Source organism: Vulpes vulpes, chromosome 8 (genome assembly GCF_048418805.1).
Source record: "Vulpes vulpes isolate BD-2025 chromosome 8, VulVul3, whole genome shotgun sequence".
In the NCBI taxonomy this organism is placed as follows: Eukaryota; Metazoa; Chordata; class Mammalia; order Carnivora; family Canidae; genus Vulpes; species Vulpes vulpes.
In genome coordinates, this window is record NC_132787.1 from 73,628,023 (window position 1) to 73,642,422 (window position 14,400).

At 44.7% G+C, this 14,400-nt stretch overlaps 1 protein-coding gene across 2 annotated transcripts in view; it reads left to right on the top strand.

The window, feature by feature from the left end:
• SMYD1 (SET and MYND domain containing 1) overlaps nucleotides 1-13,158 on the top strand; it is a 36,184-nt gene extending 23,026 nt beyond the window's left edge. For both annotated transcript variants that reach the window (XM_025994669.2, XM_025994670.2), the window contains 5 exons: nucleotides 1,054-1,243; nucleotides 7,544-7,636; nucleotides 9,714-9,877; nucleotides 11,274-11,442; nucleotides 12,669-13,158. In XM_025994669.2, coding sequence (XP_025850454.1) covers nucleotides 1,054-1,243; nucleotides 7,544-7,636; nucleotides 9,714-9,877; nucleotides 11,274-11,442; nucleotides 12,669-12,827 — 775 coding nt within the window. In that variant the 3' untranslated portion in view covers nucleotides 12,828-13,158. The remainder of the gene's footprint in view (nucleotides 1-1,053; nucleotides 1,244-7,543; nucleotides 7,637-9,713; nucleotides 9,878-11,273; nucleotides 11,443-12,668) is intronic.
• Nucleotides 13,159-14,400: the final 1,242 nt, after the last annotated feature.

The following is a 14,400-nucleotide window of genomic DNA, read 5'->3' on the forward strand; positions in this document are numbered from 1 at the left end:
ATGGAAGGGGCTGTCTTTTACCTGCTGTCTGACTCAGGCTCTCTGGGAGGTAAACAGAATCTGTCTGCAGATGTTTTCCCCAGCCCTGTGCATTGTGCTGTTCTTTCTTATGGTGATGGCTTTCCACTGGGCAGTGAGGAGATCCTGGGGACGTATAAGAGGATACCTTAGGATCCAGCTTGCTGGGCTCATTGATTGTTTTCTGGAGCTCTTGGGTTCCCTGTGGAGGGTACATGGCTGAGAGGCCCATGGGCCGATCTGCTTGTCTGACTTAGCTGGATGACAGCTCTGCAGTGGACTTTTGTCCTCAGTACCTTCTGTATCTCTTACTTGGTAAGGTGATAGTGCTGTAGGTAATTGGGGAGAGTCAGGTCTAGGCTGGAAGGGGATGGAAATGCCATCTGTTCTTGCTAACCACATTTAACCAAAATCCATGTCCCCCAGTAAATACAAAAGTGGACAATGCAGCAGGCTAACAGAGCCAGCCTTTGTTTATTTGACTTCTTGATCTCCAGGCATGTCTCCTGACATAATGTAGGCCAGAACCAATGGACTGAAAGACAGGGGAGCAGGGGCTTAAAGTTAGACCCAGAACGGGCCACGATTGTGAGCAACTGAGTGTATGTACTTCTCATGAGAGAGTGGCCTCCAAACTAAGCAAAACTACTATCGAGTCTTCTCTTGTTTGAATCTTTGCTTTATTGTTTCTCCCTTCCTTTGTTGCAGGCAACCAGTAGCTAAATGTACAGGGGTAATTGCAGGCATGGAAGCTAGGTATAGCTTTGTGACCAGACCCAGCCCTCTCCGGGGAATCTACTGAATTGGATTTCAGAGCAATTAACTGAATGGAGAAGATTTGTTTACAATGAGTAGAGCAGGATTATCCAGACAACTATCCTTTAGATCACCTTTCCCCTTTTTGGGGGGAATGGGAATTTTCTTGGAGTGCTGGTGGAAGTTGTCTTTGAGACGCAACTCCTTGACACCTTGAAGAGCAGAAACCCCACTCTGATAGCCCTGGATCTGACTTACTCTTTCTTTTACCCTCTCTAGAATTGAGCTTCGGGCCCTGGGCAAGATCTCAGAAGGAGAGGAGTTGACAGTGTCCTATATCGACTTCCTTAACCTCAGCGAAGACCGCAAGAAGCAGCTAAAGAAGCAGTATTACTTTGACTGCACATGTGAACACTGCCAGAAAAAGCTGAAGGATGACCTATTCCTGGGGGTGAAAGATGACCCAAAGGTACACGTAGCCCTGCTCCTGGGCTGCTTGCGCTCATCTTCTCCAGGAGCCCGCAAGGGTGGATTTCAGAGCTAATCAGTGCACCCTGGCTGTCAGTTCCCAGAGAACCAGCCTGTACCTTTTGGAAAGTTGCTGTGGGATGGGGGACAGAACATTGATGACAGGTCCTCAGCTAGTGTCCTGGGGCTACCACTTGCCAGGAGTTTTCTTTGGAAAGTTGCTCAGTTTTCTCATCTGTAAACTAGGAATGATGGTGTCCACAAGAAGGGGTTGTTAGGAGGATTGAACAAAATGATATATGTAAAGAGAGAGGCATAGAGGGTAGGCACTGAGTAAATTTTAATTCCTCTCTTGGCCCTTTTGCTGCTAATCCTGAGAATTTCATATATTGAGACCAGATAGGCAAAGGATTGGTTGCCTGGCTATCACAAACGTATTCCTAGTCCCCTGGAAATGAGTAATGTAGAGATGGGGCAATGTGGAGATTGGTTAGTATGCTTCCACTCCTAAGTAGCTTGTTGACTCTTTGATGGTGAGACTGTTGAGCGGCTGAAGGGTTACAGAGGGGGATGTCAGGAGCTCAGCTAAGCTGAGAGAGAGCCCAGCAATGGTATAAACAAAAGGCTAGACCTGGATTCCTTTCTGTTCCACTTTCCCCCAAAGGTCAGGTGGATCAGCACAGATGTGGTGGTCTTCTCACTGCTGAAGGGCTCAGAACAAAGAGTTCCAGCACTTTCATGGACCCCGAGGTGGGGAGGATGAGGGAGAGGGTGTGAGGGGAAAGCTAGGCATGGAAAAGTAGTGAGTACTGAGTTAGAGAGAGTCTCCAAGTTTTCCTCCTCCTCCCTTGTAAAGAGGCCTCTGGAGGTCACTTCAGACCTTTATCTGAGGTGACCAAGGCCTCGGATAAAGAAACCAAGGAATAAAGACCCCCTGGCTAAGAATGCAACTGTGCAAAGAAACATGAGCGGCAGGGAGCACCTGGGTCCTTGACTGGACTCTCTTCAGAGACTGTTGGGAGGGCACTTTCCCCCACAGGCCTGCTAGGTAGAGCCTTTGTGATTGTCTGTGGTCAGGTCTGTACATGTAGGTTTTTAACCGGGAGCTGGACTCCTCTGGGGAGGCTATCCAAGCACTTCTCTATAACCCACAGTGCACCAGTGCATTTAAGATACAAATACACAAATATACTTCTTAATTAACTTCTGCATCCTACGTGTGGGCAGAAATTTGTCTCTGATTAGAGCAAAGAAAGACTACAAGCAAAACTGACTTCTAGGTACAGATGGTGGGACTACTGTCAATTCATTACTCAGTGGTATTAGTGCTAATGTTCAGGTAATACTATTTCCCTACTTGGTTCATTTCTTTTGTTCATCCTCTGGCCAGTCTAGACTTTTTTTTTTGCCACTAACTTATTTCTTTTAAGATTTTATTTATTTATTTGAGGAAGAAAGAGATATAGCACAAGTAGGGGTGGGAGTGGCAGAAAGAGAGGGAGAAGCAGACTCCCCACTGACCAGGGAGCCAGACATGGGGCTTCTGGGATCATGACTTGAGCCCAAGGCAGATGCTTAACTGACTGAGACACCCAGATACCCTGCCACTAACTTATTTTTATTCTTAATATATCATTTTTTAAACTCTTTGCCCAAGAAGTTCTACTTCTAAGAATTTACCTAGCAGAGTTACTTCCATATGTGCACAAAGACATGTGTATAAAGAAATACATTGCAGCATGGTCGAGAACAATTGAATAAAACCTAAATAACCACCAATAGGGAAATATTTAAATTAAATTACCTTGCAGTCACTAAAACTTATGAGGCAGATTTTTGTGTACACATATGGAATGAACTCTCTTCTTGAGGGAAAAGAATTAAGAAGCCAAAATTGCCATGTGCATTAGTTGACTAGGGTTTTCATAACACAGTACCCCAAAGTGGGTGGCTTACACAAAAGAAATGTATTCTCTCACAGTTCTGGAGCCTGGGAGTCTGAAATCAAGGTGTCAGCAGGGTCGGTTCCCTCAGGGGGCTATGAGGGGGGAGCTCTGCTTCAGCCTTTCTCCCTGGCTCTCAGATGGCCATCTTCTCTCCGTGCCTTTTCATGTCTTCCCTCTGTGTATCCCTTTTTCTTCACTTGGTATTTTTTTTATAAGGACACCAGTCGTAATGGGTTAAGGGCCCACTCTACTCCATTATGACCTTATCTTAACTGATTAAGTCCGCAGTGACCTATTTCCAAATAAGACTGCATTCTGAAGTACTAGAGGTTAGGACTTCAACATATGAATTTAGGGAGGGTGCAGTGCAACCCATAACACTGAGTATGCTATCATTTATAAAAAATAAAAGGACACCCTCTCTCTCTCTCTCTCTCTCTCTCTCTCACACACACACACACACACACACACACACACGCACACACACACAGATCCATGCACACACATGCCTGTGTAAGCATAGTCAGGCTTGATTCAAACAGGAGGAGGAGGGGAAGGCTGTAAGCAACAGATCAATGATGCTTGGTGTGGACATGTTGAGAGTCACCCTTCCCAGGCAGTTGGGAACCATGGGTTAATATGGGCTTTTTTTTTTTTTTTTAAGAATTTTATTTATTTATTTGAGACAGAGAGCACTAGCTGGGGTGGGGAGGTGGAGGCATGGGAAGGGCAAGGGAGAGAAAGAAGCAGACTCCCCAATATGCAGGGAGCCCAATGCAGAGCTCCATCCCAGAACCCTGGGATCATAACCTGAGCCAAAAGCACATGCCTAATCAAGTGAGCCACCAGGTGCACCTAATATGTTTTTTTTTTTTTGTAGGAACAACCTTCTTTTCACAGAATCAAAGGTTTGGTATTCCAGGTATATTGGCATGTCTGGGCAGGGCACCAAGCACAGTACCATAGGAGTGACAGGAAAGAATAAGCTCCTGTGTTCACCCTCAGCCTGACCTTCTAGAACCTGTGGGATAACGTGTGTTTTATGGCAAGCCAGCCAGTCCACCTTCCTGATGTGTGGCCCTGAGTATTTGTTTCATATCTTGTTCCCACCACTACTTTATTTTTAATTCAGAGACCAGACTCTTTTCTCCCTTTCAAAGTTAAATGTATATTGTAACCTGGATAAAAATCAAAACCAAATATTTTTAAAAATGAGAAAATAACACCAAAATGTAGAACATTCCTCTCAACCGTAGCTTTGGAGCCTCCTTGTTTAGATTGCTGAGATTTCTTTTTTTTTTTTTTTTTGCTTTCCCCGGCTCTTACCCCTGGTTTTCACAATAGGAAGCTACTAGTGTTTCAAGGTTGGGCAACCAGCATCCCTCTTTCACTCTTCTCTTCCTCTTCTAGTCCCTCCCCCTCCAGTGGCTCCTCCCTTTTGGATGACTCCTCCCCTTCTTTTGACTCCTCCCTTTCCTCCTCTAGTCTTCCTCTGGTTTCTCCTCTACTGTCATTTCCCCCTGCTCCAGCTCCTCACTCTTTCCTTCCTGGTTTTCTGTTTACTTTGTGCTTCTAGGGAGGGGAGTCTCTCTCTGCAGGGTTCCTTAAATCCTATCTGCAGATCATGTTTTCCTCCTACCTTTACTCTTAAAAGTGGAGCCAAATGGAGCAGCCCCATTTCCTTTCTCAGAATAGCTTTATCACATATTGCACATGTAATTAACAACCTTCTAGCCAGGTTGTTTTGAGAATCTTGGCAGTTGCCTCCTTGAAAAAATTTGATTCACTTCCAAAGCTTGAAGTAACACCTCTTCCTTACAATATCAAATTGAACTAGACTTTTTATTAACATCTGATCACTTGGTATTCTCCAACTCTATCCGGCAAGCTACTGATTACTCCAGAAGATTCACTATGAATTTTGAGTTTTAAAGATATTGGAACTTACAGTAAATTAGAGACTAGTGGTCATAAGCTAGATGTGATTTTATGAGCCAATTTTGGGGCAACAAACTATGGATGACACCAGAAGTCTAGGATTGACAGATTGGTGGTATACCTCTGGATTACCAGTTACAGAGCTCTGTCTTACCAGTTATGACCAGGTGAGACATGGACCCTCTCTCACTTAGGCGCTTGATTCAAATGAGTTTAGGAAAGTGAATATGCACTTAAATGACTTGTCTGAAATCAAGACAAGGTCTGAGTTAACAGAAGACTAAGTAGTACTCTGGGGCCAAATGATAACCAGTGGTCAAGACAAAGGTTAGGTCTGGAGTGAGGCCTGTGAACAGGAGTCACAGCAGTGGTGGATGCATCAATTGTTGAAGTCAGGCCATGTGACAAGTATAGGTAGATATGCAGAAGGACTCAGGGAGACTAAACGCAGAAGGTAACAAGGATAGTCAAAATTGTAGGGCTAGTCAAGAACTTCACAGAAGCTGAAGTAAGTGAGGTGGGTAGAAGAATAAATATAAGGCTTGTTCTTTGGAAGATCCTGACCCAGAAGCAAGCCATCCTGACCAGGAGCCTCTCATACTGCAAAGTGGACACTGCAGAACTGGCTCAGGACAGCTGAGAGACTGAGGGAAGAGCCTGATCCAATCATTAAAGTAGTGTGTTTTTAAGAGAATGGATACCCATCCTCCTGTTACTTGTCGGTAGTTCAGTGAAGGTGACCTCACAAAACAGTGTCAGTGGCAAATCTAAATGGAGCCACTGAACTCAACTCCTTATAGTGAAAAAGTTGGAAAACTGGTTAAATAAATTATTCTGGCCTTTATACAGTGGAAAACTCTACAATTATTGAAAGTGTTGATATATTTTTATATTGATATGGGAAAATATCTATATTTGCTGAGTGAAAAAAACAAACTCAAGGCAGAAATCTGGTGCGATTCCAGTTAGAAGAAATATTTGGTGCTATTGGCTTATACACACATGCATGTGCACACCTACAGGAATGCAGTTCAGCCAGCACATACGATAAGGCCATAACAGACATGCTCTTTATGGTATCTGTTCTGATTGGTCAGTGTCTTTCCTATATCAGTTGTTAAATATTTTCAATATTATTTCTGTATATACACATTGGAAAATGTTCCTCAAAATGCTGTGTTCATCTTTGGGTGGATTCCAGGGATTTCTATTTTTTTCTCCATGCTTTTTTCATATATTTTAATTTTTTATAGCTTCCATATGTCAGTTTTATGGTCCAAATAAATAATAAAGTTATTTTCATTTTGGAAAAAAGTTTTATCAGATTCGCCTAAGCAAAAAAAAAAAAATATTCCAGAAGAATTTCTGATATAGATGAGCATAGCAAATAAATTTTTCTTTGGACATTGAGAAGTCTGGAACTCTTTCTTCAAAATTATAATGTCCTCATGGGCTTTTTAATTAAGGTACCTCTTTTCCTGAAATATTAAAACCTCATTAAAAAAAAATAAGATCACTATAGGGGCACCTTAGACATCTGACTCTTGGTTTTGGCTCAGGTCAGGATTTCAGGGTCAGTTCAAGGAGCCTGCATCGGGCTTCTTGCTCAGTGCAGAGTCTGCTTAAAACTCTTTCTCTCTCTCTATCTCTATCTCTCCCTCTTTGCCCCTCTCTTCCACAAATAAATAAATAAATCTTAAAAAAAAAATAAGATAACTAGACTGCTCTGGCAAATGCTGTAAGCCTAACAAATCCAGATTTCAGAGACAGCTGACAAACTCATGATATAATTTGGTCAAGACAAAGAAATAGGAACTGGATGCTAAGATACTTTGGAAGGATCTGAATGCCCACAGCCATAGGTTTCCTTTTTAATGAACTCCAATGGCAAACTAGAGTAGGATTTTTTTTTCTTTTTTTTTTTTTTTTTTTGGTCAAGCCATAGGCTTCTGTCCTCAGCCCTGTGTTGGTCAGTATTTAAATCAGTGAATTGAGTGAAGACTAAAATGCAAGAGCGTGCCTGTGGAACATGTGGTTAACTTGAAGTAAAGAGAAACAATGGAAAATATTTTGAGTGATAGAATGAAAATACAAAATGCCAGAGAAAATACCACAGAGATCAATGTTAGATTCTGCCTTGGGGTCCAAAAACCCATACATAAGCATAAGGTAGAAAACAACTGGCTGGCAGCAAGGCTCCAGAGCTTGGTCAGTGGAAAATGCACATGAGTCAGAAGCATGGTGAGGGAGCTGCAAAAGCTATAGGGATCTGGAGCAACATGTACAGAAATGAAACATTCAGAATGAGGAAGGCATCACTCTTGCACGACACTGAGTGTCAAAGATGTCAGCTATTCAGAGATGCAATGGGTTGCTTTATGAAGACGTCTCTAAATCACTGTCCCTGTCTTTCCCAGCCCTCTCAGGAGGTGGTAAAGGAGATGATACAATTCTCCAAGGATACATTGGAAAAAATAGACAAGGCTCGTTCTGAGGGTCTGTACCATGAGGTAAGAATTCATTTTCATAGGGATGAGATGGGGAAGAGGGCAGAAAGGTTCTCTGGTAAGGGGGGGGAAATGGGGTAGGGTGGAGATGGGGAGGCTATCAAGCAGGTTGTTCTTCTTAGGATATCCCTTGGTTTGGACTCCTGTTGCCCTTAAGCCTTTAGCACCTCTTAGATAGATGTGTTCTCAAGTGATTGTTCAACCTACTGATACTGTGTCTGAGGAGAGCCCAGGCAGACTGACAGGGGTCCCTGGGGGATCTGTGATATCTCAGGTTGGCATCAGAGGTGGAGAAATGGAGATGGCATGTGGATTGGTTTCTTTTTTGTAATTGAATGCATAACCTGGTAACAGTTTTCAGTTCCTACTAACTGAGCATTCAACCCTGGCTCTCAAAGCAATGGGAGTTGTCAACTGGCTATACATTAGAATCACTGAAAAATCCTGATGCTCAGACACTGACCCAGGACAACTTTACCAAAATCTCTTCGAGTGGACCCAGAGATTAGGATTTTTCAAACTCTCAGGTGATCTCAGTGGGCACCCAAAGTTGAGACCCACTGCCAGACACTGACCTGCAGAGCATTGCATCAAATTTACCTGGGTAGCTTGTTGGAAATGCACAGTCTTGCATCTCACCCCCTCAGATGTGATTCATCCAATCTGCAACAGACTGTGAATCAGTATTTTATTTCCAAGCTCTTTAAAAACAACTCAGGCTTGTAGCTGGGTTTGGAAGCCACTAAGGCAGGGCAATGTGAGAGATTATGTTTATTTCTATCTGCTTTTCCATTATCTTCATCCTTCTCATTTACTCATTCATTGCACATTTTCAAACCCCGAGTGGGGTGACAACACAAGACATGCTCCTTGCCTCCCAGGGGTTCTCTCAGATGGAGAGGCAGTCACATCAATAGAGTGTTATTGTACAACATGGAAAACCCATGTCAGAGGCATGGCATAGAAGCTGGAGCAATTTGGAGGGCTCCACTGGTTCCATTCCTCTGTTTTCTCTCCTCTTTCTCATTTCTCCTCCTCCATTCAAACGTAACGGGGCCAGGGGTCAGGTTGGACACTGGTCCCATGGGTTTAAGAGGATTGTCTTCAGGATGGATTGATTGCCAGCCCACATTTTGTCACGTGGGGCTCTGGGAAAGTCTGAGAGCAAAATTAGCTTCTGCTCATTTGAAACGGAAGGCACTGTGTGGCATTTCTCCCATGGCAGTGGCAAAGGAAGAAGAGGAGAACAGAGAACAACTAAAATCTAGAGACCATCTCAATTTGGTCTCACACCTAAGCCTATGTGTAAACATGAGTCAATCAGGGAAGCCTGACTCCAAGCTAACACGGGTCAGGCTCATCTCATTCCTCATCAGGACCAATGCAACATCCTCCTGGGAGCCTCCCTCTCTGCCAGCTCATCTTGTACAATTCCATTGGGAAATGGTTGTCAACCTCACCGTGCATAAGGACCACCCAGGGGTTTATTTGAACTATGGATTCCAGGGTTCCTCATCCAGATATTTGGTTTCATTTGGTATGGGGTAGGGCCCAGACATTGCTGTTTTTTTAAAAGGTCTCCAGATAATTCCAGAGCCTGGCTAAGGTGGAGAATCACAGGACTGATGGTTAAGATAAAATATGACTGCTTAGCTTGAATTCTTACTCCATGTTTTACTACCTATGTGACTTGGCAAAGCACTTACCCTCTCTGTGCTTCAGTTCCCTTATCTGGCAAAATGGGAGTACTAGTAGTCCCTATGTCATTGCATTGCTGTGGGAATCAATCAATCAATCAGCCTCTCCCTTTCATAACTCTCTGCTACTTACTGACTGATTATGAGAACACCTCGCTTTGGCATGTCACCCATATCTCCCACCGTTACCCTCCTCATCCCTACACTGTAGCCAAATAGGACCATTTTGCTCTTCAGATCACAAACCACTGCTTTTCCACCCCTATCAGCAGTGTCCTCAGCTTTAAAAGAATGAGTGTCCAGTGTCGTGATGATGCTCCCTTATGTGAGTACAGGGCATGTTGTGGTGCAGTGGTAATGGACAGGTCCTGTGTCTCCTCCAGGTGGTGAAATTATGCCGGGAGTGCCTGCAGAAGCAGGAGCCAGTGTTTGCTGACACAAACCTCTACACGCTGCGGATGCTGAGCACTGTTTCCGAGGTCCTCTCCTACCTCCAGGCCTTTGAGGAGGCCTCGTACTATGCCAGGAGGATGGTGGACGGCTATATGTAGGTAGCAATGCTGGGTCTCAGGAAGTCTCCTGGAAATGTGTCTATTCCAGGGATGGTAAATAGATGGCACACACACTGCTATCTCTCCCTCCTGTAACCCACAGCAGGCATCAGGAATCAGTCGTGGTCCCCTTTATCTTTACAAATGAGCCTTTTTACCACAGTGCTCCAAGCAGTAATGACCAAATCATCAGGGCTGGTTCCTGAGATGAAGCCTATCTGTCAACCCTGGTCTTTCCCAAATCCTCCAGCTCATCTATTACTTGGATGGCATCTTCTGCTTTTGGTTTTCTTTTTCTTGTTTTACAGATTTATTTATTTATTCATGAGAGACACAGAGAGAGAGAGAGGCAGAGACATAGGCAGAGGGAGAAGCAGGCTCCCTGCAGGAGCCTGATGCGGGACTTGATCCTGGACTCTGGGATCACGACCTGAGCTGAAGGCAGCCACCCAACTGCTGAGCCACCCAGGCGTCTCTGCTTTTTTTTTTTTTTTTTTAAGATTTTATTTATTTATTCATGAGAGACAGAGAGAGAGGGAGGCAGAGACACAAGCAGGGTCCATGCAGGGAGCCTGATGTGGGACTTGAGCCCAGGATTACACCCTGGGCTGAATGCAGGTGCCAAACCGCTGAGCCACTCAGGTGTCCCAATGCTTTGGGTTTTCTTAAGGCTAAGTCCACCTTGATTTCAAGGGCTTGGAAAGGTTTGTCCCCCTAGCAGTTAGCACAGGCAATCCTGCAACCTTTCTTTTATTAAAATAAAATAAAATAAAAATAAATAAAAGAAGTGTCAGGCATCCTTGCTTATAAAATGCAAAGCCCTCGCCTTCCATGTCTATATTGGCATGTGACTTTGTATCTTTGGCTCTTTGGCCAAAAGAGTAAGTTGGTACAAGCAGGTTCTTTTTTTTTTTTTTTTTTTTTTTAGAGAACATTACTCATATATAAAAGTCAGGAAAACTGTACAATATGCAGAAGGAAGCTCTGTTAGGAAGGTGCCAAGGAGATGAGAATACAGTTCTGTCCCAAGAAGGACATTGAAGTTTTTTTATTCCCCTGAACTTCTGCTTTCCAGGAAGAGGGCTGGGGTGTTCCCGAGAGCTCCCAGCTTCCTGTTATCTTGCAGAGTCCTCTGACTCTTTTGCCCATGATGACTAGGCTTACTGGCCCAGGGCAGAGTCTCACTCCCACAGGCTCACCCTGGGGAGTGTTTGGTAATTCCTCCCTTTCTCTGTGGCTCAGTTTCTGCTCCATGGGCTGCAGATGCCTCACAGCACTGGTGGGAGAGCAGATGGACCAAGTCAGTAAGGGTACTTGGTAAGTCATCAGATGCTGTGCAAATGTAAGGAAAGTTGGGATTATCTGTTACATTGATTTGCTATGTCCTCACAGGAAGCTCTACCACCCCAATAATGCCCAACTGGGCATGGCCGTGATGCGGGCAGGGCTGACCAACTGGCATGCTGGTAACATTGAGGTGGGGCATGGGATGATCTGTAAAGCCTATGCCATTCTCCTGGTGACCCATGGACCCTCCCACCCCATCACCAAGGACTTAGAGGCAAGTAGCATCTCAGAGCTGGGTCTCCTTTTCTGGTCTAAGCTCTCTCTAAGGGTGGGAGCTGGATTCCAGTTTCTGCTTTTGCAAAGTCCACAGATTGCCCACTGGACCAGAAGGGAATTCAGAAATGCTTTAGTTCACTCCCCTTGTTTTACATCTGAGCAAACTAAGGCCCTGGGAAGGGGAGTAACCTGTCTATAGTCACATAGTGAATGGATGGCACAGCTGAGGTTTGAAGTCTGAGATGCTCCAAGTATGGATGGAGAAAGCCTACCCAGCAATGTGGGTGCAGCCATGTACATTAGATGTGCTTTGTAGAGTGGAGCTGGGGAGCACAGGCTCTGGAATCAGACTGCTGGGATTGAACTCCAGATTCACTACTTTCCAGCTGTGTGAGTGCAAACATGGAATATGTGGGCCTCAGTCTCCTTATCAGTAAAATGGAGAAAAGGGATAGAGCTGTGATAAGGGTTCAGTGAGTTAATGTGTGAAAAGCACTCAGAACAGTGCCTAGCAAGTAGCATGCTCTTTATAATTGCTGGCTTCCTTTGTGCTTTGAAGGGCTTGTTTATTTGAGGGTGACAGGGTTCAAAGGACTGTACTCAGGCAGTATGGTACAGGGAAAGAGGACAGACTTTGTTGTCATAAAGTGTCTGAGAAGACTGACTTTATGCCTATTATATCATTCACTGCTATATTCTCAATTCATCAATGATGACTGGCCCTTGAGAAATATTTCTTGAGTAGAAATATGGGTGCATGGGGATTTTCCTAGGTGTCACACACTATGATCTTTCTGGTCTGTTATGAAGTATTAAGGAATCTCACCCATTTATGTCTGAGGAAACTGAGCACTAAAGGGATTGTCACTGGCCTAAAGTCCCACAATGTTATTTGGGACCTATGTGTGTATGATCCAGGATTCAAATCCAGTTCCTGCAAACAAACATTCTCTGCTGAGAACAGTCCCTTGAGCTCCTCTCTCTTTCTCCCTAACAAACCAAGCCCAGTCCCAGGACATTGAAGCCCCTAGAGGATGAGTATGTGTGTGTGTCAGTGTGTATGAGTGTGTGTCCGTGTGTCCTCTCAGTGGATACAGCTGAATCTCAGTAACTAGGAGTTATTTGCCCCATTGTCTGCCCTTTGGAAAAGAGCCAAGGAAGATCAGAAGCCAGTATGTCCCAGTGGCCTGTCATCACTGTTTATGGTGTGTCTGTGTCCCACAGGCTATGCGGGTGCAGACGGAGATGGAGCTGCGCATGTTCCGCCAGAATGAGTTCATGTACCACAAGATGCGTGAGGCTGCCCTGAACAACCAGCCCATGCAGGTCATGGCCGAGCCCAGCAATGAGCCAGCACCAGCTCTGTTCCATAAGAAGCAATGAGGACCTGTCTGGTGGTGGGGTGGGCACCATGGCTGGAGAATTGGGGAGACATTTTGGAGTTGGTGGGTTTGGGGGAAGACCCTTGATGAGGAAGGCTGGATAATGTTCACTCTTATGGCTGTGGGAATGTACTGTTCTGTGTTCCTCAGTTCATTTTGATTCATTTAAACTCAGTTCAAGTTAATTGAACTCTATCCCAGCCCAGCCTAGCCCAACTTATCCTACAAATATTTATTGGGTGGAATACCCTAGGGATAAAGAAGCTTCAAATGTAGCGGGGGAAGCAAAATGTAAACAATTAAACAAGCTTAATAAATGCAATGGTAAACTATATGGGGGCTTCAGTGGAGGGCATGTGTCTGGTATGTGGCGCATGTGCATGTGTGTGTATGTGTGATGCATTGGGAAGGATGTCATGGAAGAGATTACGTTTGAGCTGAGGGTGGCAGGTGCCTGAAATCTCAGGTGGCTGCTCACCTATCTGTGCAGGTCTCTCTGGGGCTGCTGGTCTTACTCATGGTCTGGAATACTCAGGTCTTATGTGACTAGGATTGGTGATACCCAGTTTCCTCAGGTTAGTGTGGGGTTATAAAGAAGGGGCCATGTTCAGGCCATTTAGGTTCTACTCCGAGAATCAAAACCCCTTAGTAAATATGAGAATGAGATGAATATGCACAAAGAGGTAGGGCTTTGCCCTTAGCCACTTGAGGCCTCATTTTAGGGTCTGGATTCCAAGTGTTCTGAAACTATTTCTAAAACACACAGGAGTGTCTCCTGCTCCCCACCCCCCACTGCCAAGCCCTGATTCCCTGTGATGTGGGTGTGACTGGGACAGTAACCGAGATTTTCCTGGCCATTGGCCAACCAGGATTGAAGTCTTAGCGGGGTGAAGCTGAGGGAGAAACTTGGAAACACCTATACCTGATGATCATGAGTTCAGAGGAGGTGATTTGGGGGGTTTTATTTGGTTACATGTGCCTGGATGGTCTTTATCATCTTAGACATCATCATAGGCCCCCAGTAAATTTCTGTTCTTAGTAAGGAATAATTATAATTTCCCTTGCTTCATTTCTTTCACTGCCCATGCCCTGGGGCTTCTGCTTTTTTCACCAGGAGGAATGTCTAATCTGGACTCTGCATGCCTAGGTTAGGATCTCCTTGGGGTTGTGACCAACTTGCAATTATGTCCTGGGAAGTTCTGTGGTTTCCACCCAAAAGCGAAGGTCTTAGGATCAGCCAGTCTAGTTGTTCTGTTATCTTCTGGGGTCTTAAATTTTTCACCAATGTTTTAGGAGAATCCTTGAGCAAAGCTCTCCATTTGGGAGTGTCACCAAAAACTTCCATACCACCTGGGGCCACCCTGGACCCCACAGCTCTAACTACTACCTCCAAGCCCCATTTGTCATCTCTGCCTAAAGAGTTAGTTTCTCCATCCCCCCTTCATCCTCAGACCTACCTGCTGCCTCCCTCTTAACCTCTCCAAAGGCTCTGCAAATATGCCCAGAACTGGTCCAAAGCTCTATGAATGTGCTACTTCTTTGCAGAATTCTCATACCTGGCATTTGGCTCTTCT